Genomic DNA, 21,312 nt, shown 5'->3' with positions numbered 1-21,312 from the left:
ACCTAATTAATTGATTGGTTAGTTATGTTATCTCTCTACATATTTACCTTTAACAATTTGTGCGTGTGAGAGTGTGTGTGTGTGTGTGTATGTGTGTGGTGGAGTCACGGAAGGAATTGGTATCATAAAATGGTATTAATTTATAACCAAAAGAGAAAACCTGTTTTCCTTCACTGTGAATCTTACTAATAACTTGTATAATAAAGAGGTCTGGGAGAAGCTCAAGAGAGTTCTTAAATCAAGGTGAATAGGTGTGTTAAAGGGAAGCAAAGGCCCACTCCATTTGCCCCTACTTCAGGGTAGGAGGATGTTAAAATCATTCTAATGACTTTTGGTAAATGTAGCAGCAATATGGCATATTTTCTTTTTGTAATTTATCTTTATAGTTGAAAGTATTACAGATGTCCCTTTCTTTCTCCCCCCATTGATCCCCTCCTCCCCATTCGAGCTCCATCCCCAGGCCTTTACCACACTATTGTCTGTGTCTATAGGTTATGCATATATGCATATAAATTATTTGGTTAATATCTTCCCCCTCCCCTTCCCTCTGAAACAACAAGGATGGACCTGAAGAGTATTATGCTAAGTGAAATAAGCCAGTCAGAGAAAGACAAATATGATATGATCTCACTTATATGTAGCATAGTTTCTTATACTCCAAAGGAAACTTTAAACTTGAAGTCTACTATAATTCACTATACAATAAAAATATGGCAATCTCTTCCAGATATGTAGCCATGGCCAATAGTACTCACAAGTATAAATGCTCTCCATTTATAAAAAGGAGGCAAGATGTCTTGAATATTCAGTCCAGACTTAAGGGTCATTTTGCCCACAGTAAATCTATTGTAACCAACCTGTCCATCACAATACTATAATGAAGAATAAAACTTCAGACCCTCTTATGGAATTATCTAATAATCATGTGGAGGATGGCAAAGTGAAAAATCAGCCCATTTATTAATCATAGGCATCATTAGCACACACCACAGCGATGAAGTTTCCACATGCACTGGAACCAGGCTACCTGGATTTGAACCTCAGGTCCCTGTGACATCAGACACTTTACCACCCGTGGCCTCATTCGTAAAATGGGCTTAATAATACAAGCTACCTCATGGGAGTGTTGTGAGGAATAAATGAGATAATAGCATTGTTTAGAACAATACTTGGTTATTATTGATATCGACCAGGTCAAGGACATTTTGTTCACCATGATCTTGTGCTGTGGGGAGCCACAAATGGATGGCTTTGGTCCTTCTCAATCTTTCTCAGGAGAGAGAAGGCATAGCCTTTAGGTCACAGAAGTGGTACCTTAGAGAGTTAGGTTTGTGAAAAGATGGAAATCGAGGAAGGCTTCCTGTCTCCTCTGACTGGGGGCTGTGCAGGCCCACTGCTTATAGGCCCTTCAAAGGCTGAATCCTAGTAAATCTCCACAGTAATTTTTGCTGTCTAGTTTATTCACATGTTTATTTCACAAATATTCATAGAGTACCCACAATGGCTAGTTACCAAGGGGATGAAAAGTTGTACATGGCAATGAATTCTTCCCCCAAAGTCATCAGTTCTGTTTCCATACAGTAAAGCATAAAGAGTAGAAGATAAAATAGTTGTGGTTGACATAGTTTTTCTGCAAACTGAAAAAATTTTTGCTTATGTTGCATTCCCTGTTTTGCCAAAGCCAGTCAGCACCCTTACTTTCCTTCTTTAAACTGAAATTTAATTTTTAAAAAATAATTCAAAAACACGGAACTTTATCATTCAAAAGTAGCTACAATTTTACTTCAAACTCCAATGGAATTTTTTTCTCTTTCCTTCTCTCTCTCTCTTCACAGAATAGTGGCCAAAGCCTCCAAGAACCTCATGTCCACCCAGAGCTTAGGGATTGTATTTGGACCCACCCTTCTGCGAGCTGAGAATGAGACGGGGAACATGGCGATACACATGGTCTACCAGAACCAGATAGCTGAGCTCATGTTGAGCGAGTACAAGAAGATCTTCGGCTCGGAGGAAGACTGACAGACAAGACAAGTTACTGAATATGTTCACATCTGTCTCGATGCCTAATATTTTTACATTTCTGTAAACATATTTCTGAAATATTTTTTTTCCTTTCAAGCAACAGATGCCTCATTTTGTGAAAACTTAATGATGATTTTGTGTTTAAGTTCCAAACATTTGAATAAAATAGTTGACAATATTTGCCTATACATGTTCTGCATTAACCCCTTCAGTGCTCTTATGGAGAGGATAGCACATATCCAAAGAAATCATTTTAATGCTGCTCCCAGGCATTAGGTGTGTGCTTTTTTGTGTGTGGATATGTGAGTGAGTGAGTGAATGAGTGAGTGAGTGAGGTTGAGAGTGACCCTTCTCCTTACCTGGCTGCCTCGTGCATGCTCCCACACTCCTACTTACATGTGAGAAGAACCAAAACATGAGGGGAGGCAGAAATTAATAATTTTTAAATAGAACAAAGGAGGTCAGGTTCGTAATGAAAATAGACATACTGCATCGCTCAAGAACATTTTTGTATGTGTAAATATAATCTGATTATCCTTGGTGCTATGTAGTGGAATGTATAAATTCTTGTTGAATGGAATTTTTTCTGAAGACAAATGACAGTTCAAAACATTTGCCATTGGATATGCTCTTTATATATACTATTTGCAGTCCCATAAACACACTGTCTTATAAATTAGAGGCAAAATTAGTGCCCTGCAATTTTGGTCTTTATATTATACAGGAATTGCATGACTGCTCATTTTTAATGTCAGCATCCATTTTGAAGCTTCATCAAACTGTATATCCTCCCTTTCCCTGGCTATGCCATTTTATGTGGGATTTTTATTATGCTTCTGAGGATGCTTTATTGGTGAATTACATTAAATCAATCTCAAAAAAAAACTTTTTTAGAAGGCATCTTTTCAAATGCCTTAAGAATTCCTTGACTAGACTTGGATTGCTTTCTCCATTTGATGGTTAGTTTCCCTTGTCGTAGATAAACAAAAGGATAACTGTCTAGAATGTAGCAAACATTGTTTTCTTTTGAAAAGTATGTTCTAGCTGAACACATCTCAGACCCAGCTTTGTGAATATCGTCTGCGGATAAAAATGTAGACTTATGTTTGACAGCGTTTTAATCAAATTCAAACGGAATAAATAAAACTAATCCAGTGCGATAAAGAATAAGTCTAGTTATCGATTTGTTCATAAAATGGAAAATAAAGCATGTAAATAAAACGCGCGAAGCACGAACCCAAGAGCAAACACTTCCAGCAATAATGAGCTCAGCAGCCTAGGCTGCCTGCATGGACAGAGTATTCGGCAAAGACAGTCTGCGCAAGGGACAGCCGGAGGTACAGGCGGCTCCGGCAGACACAGAACTGCCTGCAGCGGAGGGAGAGACTTCCCCTGCCCTCCTGAATGTCTTCATTTTGGCAATGGCACCAGTGAGTCAGCTTGTGGCCAAGAACAGAGAAACAACCACAATAAATGCTAACGCATGGCTTTATCAAGTGGGGCATATACACATACCACAAAGCCAAGAAAAATCACATGAGGCAGAACCCCATTATCTAAAGTCACTGGTAACAGCCTGGCCAGTGTGCCTCAGTGGTTGAGCCTCAACCCATGAACCAGGAGGTCATGGTTTGATTACTGGTCAGGCACATGCCTGGGTTTCTGGCTCCATCCCTAATAGGAGTCAGACAATCAATGATTCTCTCTCATGACTGATCTCTCTCTCTCTCTCTCTCTCTCTCTCTCTCTCTCTCTCTCTCTCTCTCTCCTCCACCCCTCTCCTTTCCTTCCTTTCTAAAATCAATAAAAAACATATTTTAAAGTCATCGGTAACAGAAAGCTAACAGACCTGCCAGCTTTAAGCTCTTCTTATATTTGAAGTTGTACTTATGCCTTTCAGAAAAACAAGGAGCCATGGAACAACAGTTTCTGGCATTCTATTTCAAGTCCTCATTTCCGTGACAGTCCATAGTCTCAATTATGTCTTCTCCAAGACTTTAATTGCTTCTCTTTTCCAAAGGGAGAGGAATAGGGTTAGGTTCCCAGAATTAAAATCTTATCCCTTCACGTGTCCATCTTTAAAGTCATTCTGGGAGCATCAGCCAGAGGAAGCAGCACCAACAGCCAAAGAGAAGTGGCACTACCTGCTCTGAGCAGGGACTCCCAGCCCCTCGTCTCCACAGCTTTCCAGATTTATAATCTTCAAACGCATCAGCTTCTTGATTTTCAATCTGATGGGATTTAGCCGGATTCAAACCCCAGCTGTGCCCTGTCCCTGCCTGCTAAGGGCCTTTAATCAGAGGCTGTGCTTCCTCTCTGGGAAAAGACTATTCCACGGTGCTGAGCCAAAGTGCCCATCACAGGGCCTGACATATACACACTAAAGGCATAAAGAGGCTTAGACCAAAAGGTCATTAGATTCCATAACGTCTCAAAGACAACAACCATGGTTATGTCAACTAACTGTTCCAAGTTTAAAAGCCAGGATTGTAGGTGTCGGTGGTTAACTCACTAAGGTATGAGATTTTATACAACTGATTTTTGTTCTCCATCCAGAAAACATGAAAAGCCAATGAGTATTTCTTCCTCATCTTGCTTGAGCCAGGTGCAAGTCTAGGCACTACTGAACAAATATAAAATAAGGCAGATATTCCTACCCTCTGTACTTTCACAGTCCATTAAGGGAGATGATCATCTAAGCCAGTGGTTCTCAACCTTGGCTGCACGTTAGAATCACATGGGAATCTTTTTAAAATCCTGCTTTCTGGGCCTCATCCTCTGGAAATTCTGTTTCTTTGTTATGGGGTGAGGCCACAACATTAGTAACAAAGAAACAGAATTTCCGGAGGATGAGGCCCAGAAATCAGGATTTTAAAAAGATTCCCAGGTGATTCTAATGTGCAGCCAAAGCCAGTCAGCACTGATAAGGATTAGTTACATGTCAATGCAATCAGGGACCACAGCCATCTTGGTAACCTTGTAGCCCCAGGGCTCAACACTTGTACATATAGATGTTCAAAGAATATTTGTCGTCCAGTTTTATTGATTAAAAAGTATTTTTGAATGAAGGAATGAGCAGAAGCTAATACAGAGATACTAACAAGCTCAGCAGTTGCAAAAAAAAACACCACAAATAGTAACAGATTGTGCCTTGGGTGTCAGGTGAGTGTCGCTGGGAAGGTAAAGCTTTCAATCTAATCCTGACCAATGAATAAGATTAACCAGACAAAGGAAAATGTAGAAGACATACTAAGAAGCAGGAATGACATGAACAGAATTGTGGAAGACCCACTGTCTCCAAGGGTCAGTTACAGTTCCATGAACAGAAGTTGTAGTGCAGGCCTGGCCATTTTGAAGGATGGAACTGAAAAAAAATGTTGGGATCAGATATAGGTCATAATAAAATATTTAGATTTAATCCTGTAGGCAAAAGAAATCCAATGGAAGCTGTAAAATGAGAAAGCCATGGTGAAACTTTTTTAGAAAAAGAATCTCTAAATTCAGCAGAGGGCAGAAGAAACAAATTGCTTTGAGGCCCCTGGCATTTTCTTGTGTATACATTGTATGTTTGTGTGTATGTACATGTGTGTACACATACACAATTTCTAGGAATAAAATGATAAGCTTGTACTCTTAGGAGCATTTCTATATAATGATGAGCAAATATTTTCAGAAAGTATTACCTTAAGATAATGGAAGCACAAGTACAAACAGTCTCCCCCGAAAACCAAGCTGGTTAGTACATCCCATTTCAGCATGGACTTCTGTGGACTCGCCCAGGACATGGGGGAGGGGTGCCCCTCTCTTACTCACACAGAAAGCTTCTTGGAGATGGTATGTATTTTGCCCTATATGTTGAGAGTCTGACTACTTAGCATGTGCCATATGACAGGATCACCATGCCAGAGCTAATAATTGAAAGCCATATGATGGTTCTCCCTATCCAATTAGAAAACAAAGGATCCAATTAAGAAAAATTAGAAAAGCAGTTAAAAGGGAACAATCACTTGCCAGTGGTGCTGTCCTTACAGTTTAACACAGTCAGAAATTGACCTGCACTTCTCCTTTCCACGTTTATTTTTGTGAATTGTAAGTTAATCACCCTGTCAATTCCTAATTAAAAGGTCCTGAAAAGACTTTCATCCAAAAGGACTGTCACTAAGAATTCTGGGTCAAATTGCTCTAACGTCAAAAATAAATAATAACATCAAAATAATATCAACTCTCTCCTGGGAAAATGAAGTCTTAATACAGAACAACAAGACTTTTTTCAAACATAATAATCATTTATTATTTCCTCAATTAAAAGGTTTCACCTTATATTTAGAACATAGATGGATATTTTTCTCTCTTTTTTTTTAAAATCAAGGTTTGCAAACTTAAATGCTTACTAGGGCCAAGCAGGTAACCTAGTGAGTCAAGGGGAGCAGGCATAAGGCATCATGAAGTGGAAGCAGCCGGAAAGACTTAAGCTCACCCCTGGCCAAAAGAGTTGGCTTCTACTCATTCCAGTGGATGTTGTGCGAATGTGGGCACAATTTGCCATGCCTTCAGACCTTCCATGGGAAGCCAGAAATTCAGAAACTTCTGTGAAGCCTGATTTGTAAGGGCGCCTAATAAAACATCTGAACAGGCTCAGCTTAAGCACCTTCATGTCTGTGAACTCAAGTGTTATACCTTTCATGTTGCAAAGGCCGGTCCCTAGCAAAGGCTAGCCGGTGAGCAAATGGTGGAGATATGTGAATGAGCCAAAGCGATGTGTACAAGGGAAAACCAGGCAGCACTTGCTGTTTATGTCCTGTACAAATTGTCCACGTTCTCTGGGTGTCAGTTTTCCCATCTATAAAAATAGAATAATACTAGCCTTGCCTCTTAGGACTCTCTAGTGGAATTATGTGAAGAAAATTAAAACATGAAACTGTACATTGTTCCTGCTGGATATAGATGATAGACTTCTAGCTTACTGACTAACAATTAGCTTTATAATCTTTCAAAGATGGTGAAAAGGGAGACTGGAACTAGACTTTAAAAATCCTCAAACACCATTCCAGGAAGTTTTATATTAAATTCATACTCAATCTTGAGACCCTAAAGATTGTTTAGCAGGGGAGTGAGTTTATCAGAGCTGAAAAGATTCCCTGGGCAATTGTATGGAGTAGTGGTTGAAGCGAGGAGAAATTGTAGGCACCATTGCCAGACAGAAGAGTATTATCATAGCACTGTTGATGCAGATCTGAATTCAGACAGTGACAATGGATATGGAAATGAACTCTATGAAGCATCATCCTACTGAACTTCTGAGCTTCATGCACCAGCTCTTAATAACGACTGCTAAGTGCAAAGGACCATTTGTTGTCACACAGAGCTCCCACGGCAGGCCCATTCCCAGCTGAATGGCTGAATTGGGGTAGGGGTTGACTCTGGTACTCTGACAATGAGTTGGCATTTGTCAGTAACTATCTTTAAGATATCTTGATCGAGTCATGCCCATGTCAGATGAGTATGCATGCTACCACCTTCTGCTTCCAGATGATCATGAGGTCATTTCCATTGTACCCAGCTCTGATTTCTCCCTTCTTTCTCTTTGGGCAATACTGTGCCTATAGCCACCCGAAAGAACACCAAAAAAAATTAGTCCTGGAAAGACCAATTTTGACTAACATTCAATGTATTGAGTGCTTGTTATGTGCCAAGAACTGTATTTTATATGCATTGTTTTATTTAATCTTCACAACTCTGGGGAGGGAGGTATTATTATTATCCTTGATTTATACTTGAGGAAACTAAGGGGGGGGAGGGTGGAGGAAATGATGGAATTACCCAAGTTCATGCAGTTAGTAACTGTCAGGTTAGTATTTGAATCTAAATAATATGGCTCCAAAGCCCCTTGCCTTAATCACTATACCATCTGCTCACTGGATTAGGAAAAGGAACTGAAGAAACATAACAACTTAAATATTTATACTTCATATGTGGGTACCTGGTTACTCTCCTGTTAAAACACCTGATGAAAGTTTTACTTTCATACTGATTTTCATAAAAGAACAAGAGGGATACTAGATATTTCCCCAAAGAAATACAAAGAACCTTTATTGTTAAGGGTAGATGGCTAAATCGCAGTCATGTTTTTGCTATTATAATTTTAATATTCATGTACCATTTCATTTTCCTACATGTTTTACTTACATTGTACTACGTTATAGAGAGGACAGAATGGAAGCCTCTTTGCCCACATCTTTAAAAGTACTCCTTTGGGTGGTTTCTACTGTGTATTACACGATGTTATCCTATGTTGGATCAGATTTGTCAATGCCCTGTCATCTGTCACATCATACTGCCAAATATTGTATTCAAATTAGATCTGGCCCTTTAAGGGTTCTATATGAGATGAAAAAAATGAGTCCCCAGACATCTTTCTTTTTAAAACAATTGGAAAAGAGACACGCGGTGTCTCATGCTGCAGGAGAGTGATCCTGAATCACCCAAATCATGAGAATACAGTGAACATCTTGTACAGAAAGATGACAATTTCCTGCAGCAGTGCTGTCAACATGAAGATGCCTAGCTGTCTTGGCGAGAGGCCTGGCCGAAGGATGCACACACATGCACGCGGCACCCATTCCGAATCGTCTTCAGCAGATTTTTTCTATCTTATACTCGTAGTGAAGCACTATCTGGGTTCTATAAAACACTCTTCATTCAATCAGAAGAGTGCTAAGAAAGCAGTGAGGCAGCGTGGCAATGCTATGCCCATGGTTGGTGCTCAGTATACACTTGTTGGATGAGTGAACCAAGACGAAAACCCGGAACATTAGCCCCGTTAAATATGAATATAATTCACCATTGCGTTTCCTATCGACTAGTCATAGCAAGTTAAACATAGTCTCAAATCACTGGTGGGACAAACTCCTCGTCCCACCATAAAGGATCGTCAAACAGAAAACCCTTCAGCTACCTCTCTTGAAGTCTAAGTCCCCCAGAAATGCTTCTGTCCTAAGCTCAACAGAAGAGAGACGGTACGGTTCTGATGTCCTGCTTTGGGTCTGGAAGAGTCCACACTTCATGACACCCAGCAACACCTTCCACTCACCTCCCCTGCCCTGGCAAATGTATGATTTATGTGTTAGATAAACGCTAGGGAGCACAGGCTTTCTGACCCATGTATGAACATCCCAACAGCCAAGAAATGTGGCAAATACAAAGCATTGATCGGAAATAGCCTCCCTTCCCCCTGGCACCATTTCGGCTGACAAATGTACTTGAGACACACACACTCGCATTCTAAGAACAGGACTTCCACTAACCATCCTCACAGCACTGACGAAATGTGCTCTAAGTCCATATTGTGCGGCATACTTGAAGATGTGTGGGTTTCCCACATCATTTGGTGACATGTTACACAGTTTAATTTCTGCTCTTTGTTGCTAGGCCCTACCTTTTCTTTTTCTCTGGCAAACATCCACCAGTGGGGTTTCCTTTAGCATTTTAACCCTGGGCTCGGAGCCTGTTCTCTCCTTCAGCATCTATGGGCAATGCTGCCACGCAACGTTGCCATGAGGTGACCACCTGTCAATCCAAGCCCCCCTGATTGGAAGGAAGGGGACAGAGGTGTGCAGCTGCAGAGGAGAGAAGCAGAGTCAGTGGAGGAGGAGCCACCCGTGGGCCGCCAGCGGGCGGTGAGCGTGGGAGGCTCCCGGGAGCCGTGGTCCAGCCCCAGAAGTCCGTCCTGCAGGCTCCCCGCGGCCCAGGTGAAAGGCCGCTTCCAGGTTGGAGCGGGGTGAAGGCTCCAGTTGAAGCCCGAATGGCTGGGAGCTCACTATTTTTCTAGCTATCAGCTCTGAGGTCACAGTCACTAAAACTGGAAACTTAAAAATGACTTCAAAAAGGCAAACGCTAACTAGATTTCACACTGGATTTCATTTTACTTGGCATTACAGAAAGAATGCAGGTATTAAATAGACTGTTTCCTGTATACAATAAGGTTAATTAGTAGTGAGGGATGGAAAATCAGTGTAGACTTAAGTCTTTTCGACAGGTATCAAAAATAATCCCCTGATCCCTGCAGACCCCAGCTGCAGGGAAAGAGGAGCAATATAAAAGCTTCTTTAAGCACAACATTTTCAAACATTCTCCAGGTGTCCGCAGCACAGCGAAATAGGCCCTGAGCCCCTGTGCACCGGCTGGCTCCTCGCTTCCTTCTCCGGCTGGAACTTAAAGACGCAGCTACTCACGCTGAATTTTGAGGTGCAGCATAAAGGCGCTCCATTCAAAGCGCTGGGATTGCCAAGGGAGATGGACAGGAGAACAAAAAGAAGAATATATTGCGGCCTGAATGGGACTTCCCTAAGCTCCTTATCAATAAGGTTAATAAGGGTCTATGCAATTTACTGATCACTAAGATGGAACAACCTTCTTCGAACTCCAAATCTCCACATTGGCGCTGGCTTTTAATGCTTTTCACAGCCAATCCCATAAAAGCCCCTTTGCCCCACACCCCAGAGAATAAGCTCCGGTTCACTATCCTGGCCTCTATAAAACCTCCAGTCCGATATTACACTTCTACCTGCCCTACTTAAGCAGATTAACAGTTATTTCCTAGAATTTGATCTATGAGGTTCTTTGTAATTGAAGCTGGAGTAGTCAGATATTTCTAAAAAAAAAAAATGTATTTCTGAAAAATGCATTCCTTTTTTCTCTGGTTTAATTTTGTTATCCTCAATCATATGCATGATAGAAAAAAATTCCAAACTTCTATCTCCTCTATAAAATACATGTCATATCAAAAAGGTGACAAGAGGGGGGAAAAGTAATTAGTGAGTTCGCAGAGTTCAGTAGAAAAGTTAAAATGGAGTAACACATTACTTTTTATGTTAAGATTTCACAAGACAAATCTTGCCTGTGTTTTAATTGCATGTGACCCTGGCAGTCCTACTCTGAAATGAAGTGCCGTAAAATTAAAGATGACAGACGCTCAAAACAAGTCTTGTGATCTTGATTAGACTACAAAGACCACACTCTCTCTCTGCTGCAACTCAGATATCATGGACTGTTTTATTTGGGGAATTGCTTCATTAATGCCTTCTTTGACTAGACATGTTTATTACTAAAAAAAAAAAAAAATACTGAATATGGTGATATCTTGCATAATTAAATAATTCCAAAAATGCAAGTTATAAATGAGTGTTTAAATAATCCTAAGACTTAATATTTTTATAAATACTTACATGTATATAATCCTATGGATGTAGGTGTATGTGGATGACTATGTGTATATATTAACTATTCTAACCCAGGAATCTCTATCATAGCTTGAGAAGCAGCATAATTCATCTGTCATATTTCCTTATAGCCATGTAAAGTATACCAGGCCAACTGAATGTATACAACTAACTGTACATTATCCTATAAAAACTATTTCTGAGAAATACTCCTTGGAATTTTAAACTCTCCAAGCATAGTCTGAGAAAAGAATTGGATTTGACTTATACCTAATTTTTCATCAACTAATCATTCTACCTAAATTACATAAGACATAGAATACATGCTTTTAAATCTATCTCACTTCTCCCTTGTTAAACAAAAGCAAGGGGTCAGGTCCTCATTGTATTATAGACTCCAAGTGTATCTTCTGCAGATCCCTTAAACCCTCTAGGTCAGGGCTAGATGAATGTTACTACCAACAGAAATACATAGATTCAACCCAGAATCAAAGCTGGGAAACCTGGCTTCTAGAGTTTACATTTTTATTGTAGCTATGATTCCAGGAAAGTCTATACAGACATCTGTTTCAATTTCTTTAAACATAAAATACATATAACAGTTTCTCCTCTACCTAACAAACAGGGCTATTGTAAGAATAAAATATAACAACATATAAGTGTAAGAAAATTGTTGTCCCTGTAGAGTTTCCCAATGCTGTGTCAAAAATCTTCAGATGTGGGCTGTGTTGTATCTTTCATATGAGAGGTTTAATTCACCAGAAGAACCCAGGATTATGAACATCATAAAATGTTTATTAGAATCTAATGGGCATAATATTGAGAAATTATGTTATGCTAAGTGAACTGGAATTATATCTACTTCCTGTCTCTTAATCTCTCTCGGCCTCTCTGTTTATCTCTCTCTGGGCCTCTCTCTCTCTCTTTGTCTTTTTCTGTCTCTGTGCTCCTCCTTTATCTACTCTCTGTCTCTTTAGTCTCTCCATCTCTCTTTATACTTGCTTCCCACCGTATCCAGAGCAGGAATCTTAAGCTAGGATTCCTGGTTCCCTGGACCCCTGGCTTTGGCAGCTATAAGAACTCTTAGAACTTTCATGCTACATTATTTGTATTTTTTTCTGAAATTCAAGTCTAGAGTTTTCATAATATTCTCAAAGAAGTCTATGATTAGGAATTACTATTCTAGATTAATCTCCCAGATTATCAACTCCACTACCTTATGTATGAATTAAACCTTGGATGGGCCACTTTCAACCAAATCCCAAGGTCTACCAGGCCCTGAGCAGTCCCCATGGCTTTCTGTCTGACTGCCTGGCAGGACAGGCTGGTCCAAGGAATTAAATATAGATTCAACAAAATCAATTACTGCACATCAAAGAATGATGATTCAATCCTTAGAGGAACTCTCATTTAAAATTGATGAAAATAGTAAATAGGGGCATCCATGAAATTAAGATACTTTGCATGTTATTTAAAGGAGGATATTTAGTATTTTCAGGACAAATTCAATAGTAACTCAAATAGTCCATTCTCACAATGCCCACATTTAAACTGTGCCAGACACATGTCCTGTGCCTGCATGGTACTTCTACACCATTAGCTGCCACAAATCAAAGGGAATGTCATTGCTTTTAATAGGATTACATAGAACCCAGTAACAGGCAGGAAGACTAGCTTTAGACTGAGTAACTGGCCAGTAATTTGGATGTTTAACTAAATGATTGGCTGCCAAATTGACAGGTCATCCACACTGAACTAGCCACTGTTCCATGAATTTTCATGACCAGGACCACAATGGTTCATTTGCATGTGTGAAATTCTGCTGTGAACCTGGCTTTTGCACTGGTTAGCGCAGCCAAAGAGGTGTTTCACAGGGCCATGCCTTAGCGCCCTAGAAAGACCATCACATGAGGGTAGCATAGACCTACCCAAAGCCTTCTATTTAAACACACTCTGTCATACAAGGGCCAAACAACAAAAATGATAATGGCTGGAATATAAAGAATACAGGGAATGTTGGAGTGTTAGAAAACTAAGATTGGTACCAAAAAAGTAGCTTTTGGATGAGGAGAGAGATGTTTAAAGTCTTTAATTCTCAAGAACAGTTTGGGATTTGCATGGGGCTTAGAGTCACTTCTTGAATATTCAGAGAATATTAAGGTGTCATTGCCGTCATTACTAACAAACAGCTGTTAACCACCAATTGTGTACAATACATTGGGACAGACAGGCAGACCACAATCACAAGTCATATGAGACAAAGAGTTTCCCTTAAGGAATTTGTGATTTATGATCAGAGGTGAAAAGACACGCAGCAAAAAAATAAAAAGCATAATAACCCACATTTATTATCGACTTATCATGTGCCAGTTATCTTGCAACAAGACTGATATAGCAGTGATGTAATGAATATTTCAAAGATGAGAAAATGTAAGCTTAGAAAGGTTATGTCATTGCTCAAGGGAATAGAGCTACGAAGTAGTTTTGAACCAGGTATGTCTACCTTTTGCCAAATATTCTTAGTTCTTCCCATTAAAAAGATAAGAGGTCCAAAATATATCTCCTGCAGTGTATAACAGAAAAATATAAATATCTAGTAATATAAAATTGAATAACTAAACAAAGGAAGATTTGTATGATTAGATATTATGAAGACATTTAAAATCAATTGTGTTTGAATATTATTGGCAAGAGAAATTCTGCTAAGAGAAAAAACAAGGTATGAAATCATAGGTACAGTCTGATGCCATTGTTGTTATAAATACTGTAAAATATATGCACACATACAACAAAATATTAGTAGTGACTATCCTTGGGTTGTGAGATTATCAGTAATGAACTTTCTCCCATTGTGTCTGGTACAATCTTAGTTTTTGCTTTGAGCATTTGCTATTTTTTTTATTTAGAACGTGCCCAAATGCAATTTTAAATACATATAAGTGGTCACCTAAGAATATATGTGGTAACTGATATAGATAGTAACATCGGAGGAATTTCAAATCACATCATGTCAAACAAGGGCCTAAAGAAATCAGGAAAGGGTACAAGATGGCAAGGGCTCCTGAAGGAAAGGCAGGTCAAGGGAAGGCATCAAGGCAAGGATGTAGCATGAGCCATGTCCCAGAGGCAGAAACCAGAAAGCTGTATGGGGAATGATGAGACTTACGATTTACAATGGAGAGTTCTGAAAGAGAAGGAGTCAGAGAGATAAGTTACTTTACATCTTCTATGGATCATGTTTTAAAATGTGGGACTAAATAAACCTGGGAAGCCCTTATGTGTCAACATTTCTAGGACACAAAAGCTAGAGCACCAGACGTGTCCTTTGGCTTAGACACTAGTTCTCAAGCCAGCTTCTCGGTGGAGTTTCATACATGAGAAGATAGGTAGGGGCCAAATTTTGGAAGCTCTGAAATGCCATTCAAGAAAGTTGGACTTGCTCCTGTAGGCAGTGGGGAACCTCTGAAGTTTTAAGCAGGGGGTAATGAGGGCAAGAACATTTTAGTAAATTTAATCTGACAGCACTGGGTCAGTGGATTGGAAGGGAAACAATTACATGTTGTTGTTTTTCATATGCTTCTTTATGTTGATTTTTTCCCTATGAATAACCTATCTTTCTCAATTAGGATAATAAACATCTTGAGAAGAAAAATTGTATCTTATACTTCTTTGTATCACTGGCATTTCTGAGCAGTAGAGGAAGCATTAAATAGTTATTAAAGGTGTCTATTTGGATTCAGGGTCCTCTGTGAGACTCGCAGCTCCTCAAAGGAGCAAGAAGATCTCTCTAAGCCTCAGTGTGCTCACCTATGGAATGGGACAGTAATATTCACTGCATAGGACTGTAGATAGGATTAAGTGAGACTATGAGATTGTGTGTGCAAATCCCTTGCAGTGGAAGTATGTACAGTTTCAGAAATCATGATCATGCCAAAAAAAGTTATCAAGACAAGTTTGTTGGTGAAGATGATGATGTCGATGTTTGGATGTTTGACCTTACTCTCTAGCTTACTCACTGAGTGGAAGAATGTGAGCCAAATGTAACTTGGAAGTCAATTATTGTGGGCAAATTTGGGCACCGGTAAGATCTGAAGGGCAAAGATTGAGCCCACTGACCCTAACATATACAGGACCCAGCAGGATATGTGTTTGTAAGCCAAAGTAAGTCATCACAAAGTTAACAGATAGCCATCTGGCATGGGCTTGCTGTAATAAGTGTTATCTGTGAGTGGAATGCGCCCTATCTCCATCCATAATAATGAATAAGAAACCTTCCCATTGACTTTCTGCTAACCAATGTTATCACAACGTGTACTTACTGCATAGTACCACCTACATGTGGTCAGACAGGCAGATAGCTTCATGGCTCAGGTTACAATGCCCTGAGACATAACACACTCTAGGTCTTGGACAGGAAATGTACATGATTACCCTAGAGGGGCTCAGTGTGCAAAAGGACAAAAATTCCACCAAAGTCTAATGTGAAAAGGACACAAGAGCCAAACTGAAGAGACTCTGCTGGCCTAAAATGGGATAACTTAAGCACCAAATGTATAATAATTGCAATAGATTAAAATATGTCAAGTATATAATAGATACAGAGGCAGAGCAGCATCAAACAGACTGTCAAACTACAGCAGGAAGGCCGGGGAGGGTTCAGGGTGGGGCGGGGCGGGTAAAAGATCAACCAAAGGACTTGTATGCATGCATATAAGCATAACCCATGGACACAAGACACTAGCGGGTAGGGGAGGCCAGGGGAAGGTCAAGGGGGAAAAAGGGAGACATGTGTACTACTCTTTGTAATATTTTAAGCAATAAAACAAAATAAGTAACAATACTAAATAAGTAACAAGTAACAATACTAACATAAGAAACAAAAAATTCACCCCTCACCAAAAAGTATACTTAGAAAACAAGGCAATACTCTGAAAATTGATGTATAATAGAAACAAACTAAGTATTTATTCTGACTCTAGCTATCTGAATAAGTATTTCAGGGTAACCAAATATTTGATGCGGAAAAACATTGCTATAAGAAAATTTCAACTAAGAAGGAAAATTTTACACATACTCAAAAGTTGATAGAATAGTATAATGAAGTTCAAAATTTTTATTACCTAGTTTTAACAGCTATTACCAACATGTTTCTAATATTATTTCATCTACCTGCCACTTTTCTGTGCCTGAGTATTTTAAAGCAAATTCCTGCTATCATCTCATTACTAGTGCAATATTTTAAAAGATACCTAAGAAGTTAGTTATATAATTCAAAAATTTCACAGAAGGTAAAATAAAACTATATCAGATAGAAGTGGCTTTTCATTAATTATCTCACCTCACCATCTAACAAGTCACATAACAGTTGACAAGCATAAAAGATAAATTGGTTTTCATGAGCTAGACTGGGGGGAGGGCCCTTGACTGACCATTGCTCTCAAAATAGACGTGTATTAAAGAAGCAATAGCAATCACCAAAATCATTCTAATGGACTGAAGTTAACAAGCACTGGTGCAGGGGTTCTCAACCTTCTGGCCCTTTAAATGCAATTCCTCATGTTGTGACCCAACCATAAAATTATTTTCGTTGCTACTTCATAACTGTAATGTTGCTACTGTTATGAATCGTAATATAAATATCTGATATGCAGGATGGTCTTAGGCGACCCCTGTGAAAGGGTCGTTCGACCTCCAGAGGGGTCGCGACCCACAGATTGAGAACCACTGCACTGGTGCATTCTAACTTACTTGACAATAAAGAGGCGCTTTATTTACCTTTCTAACTAAATCTGGGGCCTGAGAATACTCCTGCTATCCCGACCACGAAGTGACCCTCCGGTAGATCTGTGCAGAAGTAAAAAAAGAGGTCACAAAGGAGACATATTTAATCTCTGAAATGTTCCCTCATATGATCTAATCTATCCTTCCCGCTCAGATGAGTTATTTAAAACTTCTACAACTAAATCCATTCCCCCAGGTGAGAACAAAGTGACTTACAGAACTGCCCTCCATATCCAGGAAATTGATTTTTTGTTAGCTTTTAAATTCTTCAAAATCCTGAGGAAGGCTTCAAAAGAGCCTGTGGTGTTACCGCTGCTGTTGATATAGCTGCTGCTCTGGCCGGAGTCGGATGTTTCAAAGCCCGCAGGTTAACAATCCGATGCACTGAACAAAATGATGTCTCGGCAGCAAATGGGGGAAAACACGCACCTCCATGTGCTGGTGTAAAATTTTATTTTTCCATTGATTCAAGTTCATAATTTCCATGTCTCAAGTTTGTTTAAATTTTCTCTTTATATTTTCAATATCACTTACAACTTTAAAAATCCTTTCTTGGCCTACTCTTATTTATCTCTAAATTATGTTGTTTTTTTAAAAATATTTTTTTTTATTGATTTCAGAGAGGAAGGAAGAGGGAGAGAGATACAGAAACATCAATCACAAGAGAGAATCATCGATTGGCTGCCTCCTGCACTCCCTACACTTGGGATTGAACCCACAACCTGAGCATGTCCCCTGACCGGGAATCGAACCTGGGACTTCCTGGTTTAGAGTTTGATGCTCAACCACCAAGCCACACCAGCTGGCTTCTAAATTATGTTCTTTATCTGCCTTCATTTATTCCCAATCAGCACTGAAAGAAAAAATATTCTCTACATATACCCAGAAAAAGCCATTTCCCAGCGTCCAGATAGTATCCAACCTGATGATCTGTCCACCAGAATTACAGCTCCGAGGAGGAAAAGGCAGCGACATTGCACTGAGACACATAGAAAGACCGTTTCCCCTGACATACTTTTCTATTTTTATGGCATTATGCCTGAAATTCACCATGAACTCACCATGTGGAGGTAAGTGAGAGAGACCTTTTAAAATGTATTAGTACTTGTTTGTCTATTGGCCATTTTGCATAATTAACTCAGTTGCCCAGATAAGCCTCTCTGACCGGGAAACAATAGGCTAGTTCATCTTTAAGGAAATGTTGGGCCAGCGGGAGCATTGAGGAGTGGCACTTAGGATGGGCACCCACAACCCACATGGAAAACTCATTGCTGGGGTAGCTGAGTGGGTGAGGGCCAGGGCCCCATGGGGGATGGTTGTCAACACATCTATCACTCAACAAATTTATGGTGGAAATGCTGTTCTAGCTACTGTGGGGCACACAAAAAAATAAATAAATGAAATGAATCCTGAGAAAAATAAATCTCAACTACTTCACAGGGTTCCGCCTTGGTTACCTTAAATCCCAAATTTTATGTTTCCCATTTTCACTTGATAGTTTTGCCAAACTCATTAACACACACACACACACACACACACACACACACACACACCCATAAAATAACTTTTTGACTCTGTATTTACCCTCTTTTTCATCCATGAAATTCCAGTTTGTAACAGGAATGCTGGGCACTAAATAATCGGACTATGAGTCTTTCAGATTTGAAATTAAGCTCAGTTTAAAGAGGCCGTTCATGAAAGGTATAGATCACTGATCAAATATGTGAGTAAAAGGAAGGCAGCTTCTAAATCCAAAACAAAGCCTGAAATGAAAAATCTAGAACTTAAAGAGGCACTGTGGTCAAAGAGCAACAGGTAAAGTTGTAGAACAGAAAAGCCACCAGCTTTGGGTCACATCATCTCAGCTCAGACTTCTACCTGTCGTCTCCTGGCTGTGTGGCCTGGCACAAGGCATCTCCAAGTCTTCGTCTTCTCACCTGTAACACAAGGGAGGTAGTCCCCACCTCAAAGAGTTGCTGTGAGCATTGCTGAGCTGGTGAACAGAGAGTCCCTAACATGTAATATGTCCTCAGTAAAGGACAATAGTTGTTTTTGCCACTCTTACGTCGGGAGGATAAAAAAGGCAGCCCTGGAGGAACAGAGGAAAGATATTTGAGTTGGTGCACAGATGTTTTCCCTCCAATTTCCACATTCCACACCACTTCAGTCTGACCCCAAAACACAGACGCCAGCCAGAAGGAAGCCCACCCAAGAACCATAAAGATAGATGCCAAATTTAATTAGTTAATCCTGATTTAAATATAAGGACATTATATTTTGTGAATCAATTCCTTAAGTTCCCCTCAGACCACAGGTATATGGAGCCCTTAACTGTGTTTTTTTAATGTTTGAAGTACAGTAATTATAAAGAAAAATATAATAAACATGCACCAACCCACCCAACTGCAGAATGTTAGCACTTTGTCAAATTTGCTTCAGACATTTTAAATAAAAGAAATGAAACTTCCCAGATTAAAATTGAAGTCTCCTTTGTTCCCGGCTGGAATCTCATTCCCTTCCCATCTCAGAAATAAGCATTATAATGACGATGCTAGGGTTCCTCCCAGGAAGTCAATATTTCCTGCTTTTACCACATAAGTTGCAAACATAAACAACGTAGATATTATGTAAGTTAGCATTTTTATACAGAAACTAGAGGCCCAATGCATGAAATTCATGCAAGGGTAGGCCTTTGAAGCCCCAGCTGCCTTGCGGCCCCGAGGCCCTGCCTCCCCACCCACTGGTCATTCCGGAAGGTGGTTCCAGAAGGTCATTCTGCCATCTGGTCTAATTAGCATATTAGTTCTTTATTATATAGGATACTCTACTTATCGTTCTGAAACTTGCTTTTTCACTTTCATTTTGTGTTTTACATCTGGGCATGCTGGTGCGTACAGATCTAGTTAATTCATATTAAATGCTATATAGTAATTTATTTTTTAACCAAGGTAATTATGCTTGGGCAGGAAAATTAAGCTCCCCCCTTTTTTTTTACCAGGCTCATCAGCACATGCTTTTACCAAATGTATTTCTGTTCTCTGCTCTCTTTAGGTACATCTCCTTTTACCTGTGAGTTCCTTGGATGCATCACTAATTATCATTCAGTCTATATTTCTTACAAGACTTGCAAGGGAAAAGCACTATTTTAGACAATGGGGATTCAGAAGAGATTAAATGAGACAAGATCCCTAACCTCAAGTAGCTTATAGTCTACCTAAAAATATGGACAATGCACAATTTATCAAATAAATAAGACAATCTCATTTTGTGATAACTTCTCTCAGAAAATGAAGACAATCATATTATGAGGATAAGAGGAGTGGTGGAAAGTGGTTTCCTTTAGATAGGGTGATCAAAGAAGGCTTTCCTAAGGAGCGGTTACTGTTGAAGGGGAATTTGGGGAACAACGAGAAGAAGGCAACATGTGCTGAGACCAGGGATGGGCATTCCAGGCATAGGCAACGCAAAGTGCATAGATGAGCTCACTTCCCATGTTTATGATGTAGAACAAGAGCAGTACAGTGGCAATAGAGTGAGATAGGAAGCAATGGAGTTGGGCGGGGAATTGTAAGATCCCTTGTCTAAGAGATACTGGAACCTAAGGTTATTGTAATTAGGGGAGCTGCATGGTTTGATTTAGAGGTTTAACTCATCATCCTAGCTTGTGGGTCATAAAAAAAGGATTATAAAAGTGTAAGAGTGGGAGCTGGAAGGACATTCAGGGCACGATCTCAGTAGACCGAGTGAGAGATAATAATGTGCGGACAAAGATGGCGGCAGTGGACGTGCTGAAAAAGGAAAGAGATGCGAAATATCTTTTGGGGATATAATCAGGAGGATACATTGATGGATTGACTCTAGACTCTAGAGGATGAAGGAGAGAGAGGAATCAAGGAGGACTCAAGGTATAAGAGGCTGAAGGCTGGTGCCACTTATTGAAATAAAGAAGAATGGGAAAGAAAAAGGGTTAGTTAAGGAAAAGTCAAGACTTCTGTCTTAAACACAATAAATACAAGAGATAAAGCATGTAGGCATTATTTAAAGTCATAGGACTAGACGGCATCACTGAGGGAGAGAAGGTAAACAAAGAAGATAAAATGGTCCAGAGCAGGTCCTGGGAGGACTCCAACATTCAGAGGAGGAACAAGGGAGAAGGATCCATTGGGGAAAGACGAAGAAGGAATAACCAACCAGTAAGGAGGACCCCGATGGAACCTTGTGCCAAGGGAATGAAAGAAGGACTGAGTTATGACGGGATATTTTGAATGGAGCGGAAAGAATGAGATCCAGA

The 21,312-nt window shown here is 39.8% G+C and overlaps 1 protein-coding gene across 1 annotated transcript in view; it reads left to right on the top strand.

The window, feature by feature from the left end:
* Positions 1–3,192, top strand: part of ARHGAP15 (Rho GTPase activating protein 15) — a 677,426-nt gene extending 674,234 nt beyond the window's left edge. The window contains exon 14 of the mRNA XM_059704560.1: positions 1,836–3,192. Within this exon, the coding sequence (XP_059560543.1) occupies positions 1,836–2,019 (184 nt within the window). The 3' untranslated portion in view covers positions 2,020–3,192. The remainder of the gene's footprint in view (positions 1–1,835) is intronic.
* Positions 3,193–21,312: the final 18,120 nt, after the last annotated feature.

Source organism: Myotis daubentonii, chromosome 7, assembly GCF_963259705.1.
Source record: "Myotis daubentonii chromosome 7, mMyoDau2.1, whole genome shotgun sequence".
Lineage (NCBI taxonomy): Eukaryota > Metazoa > Chordata > Mammalia > Chiroptera > Vespertilionidae > Myotis > Myotis daubentonii.
This window is presented reverse-complemented; position numbering and strand designations above follow the sequence as displayed.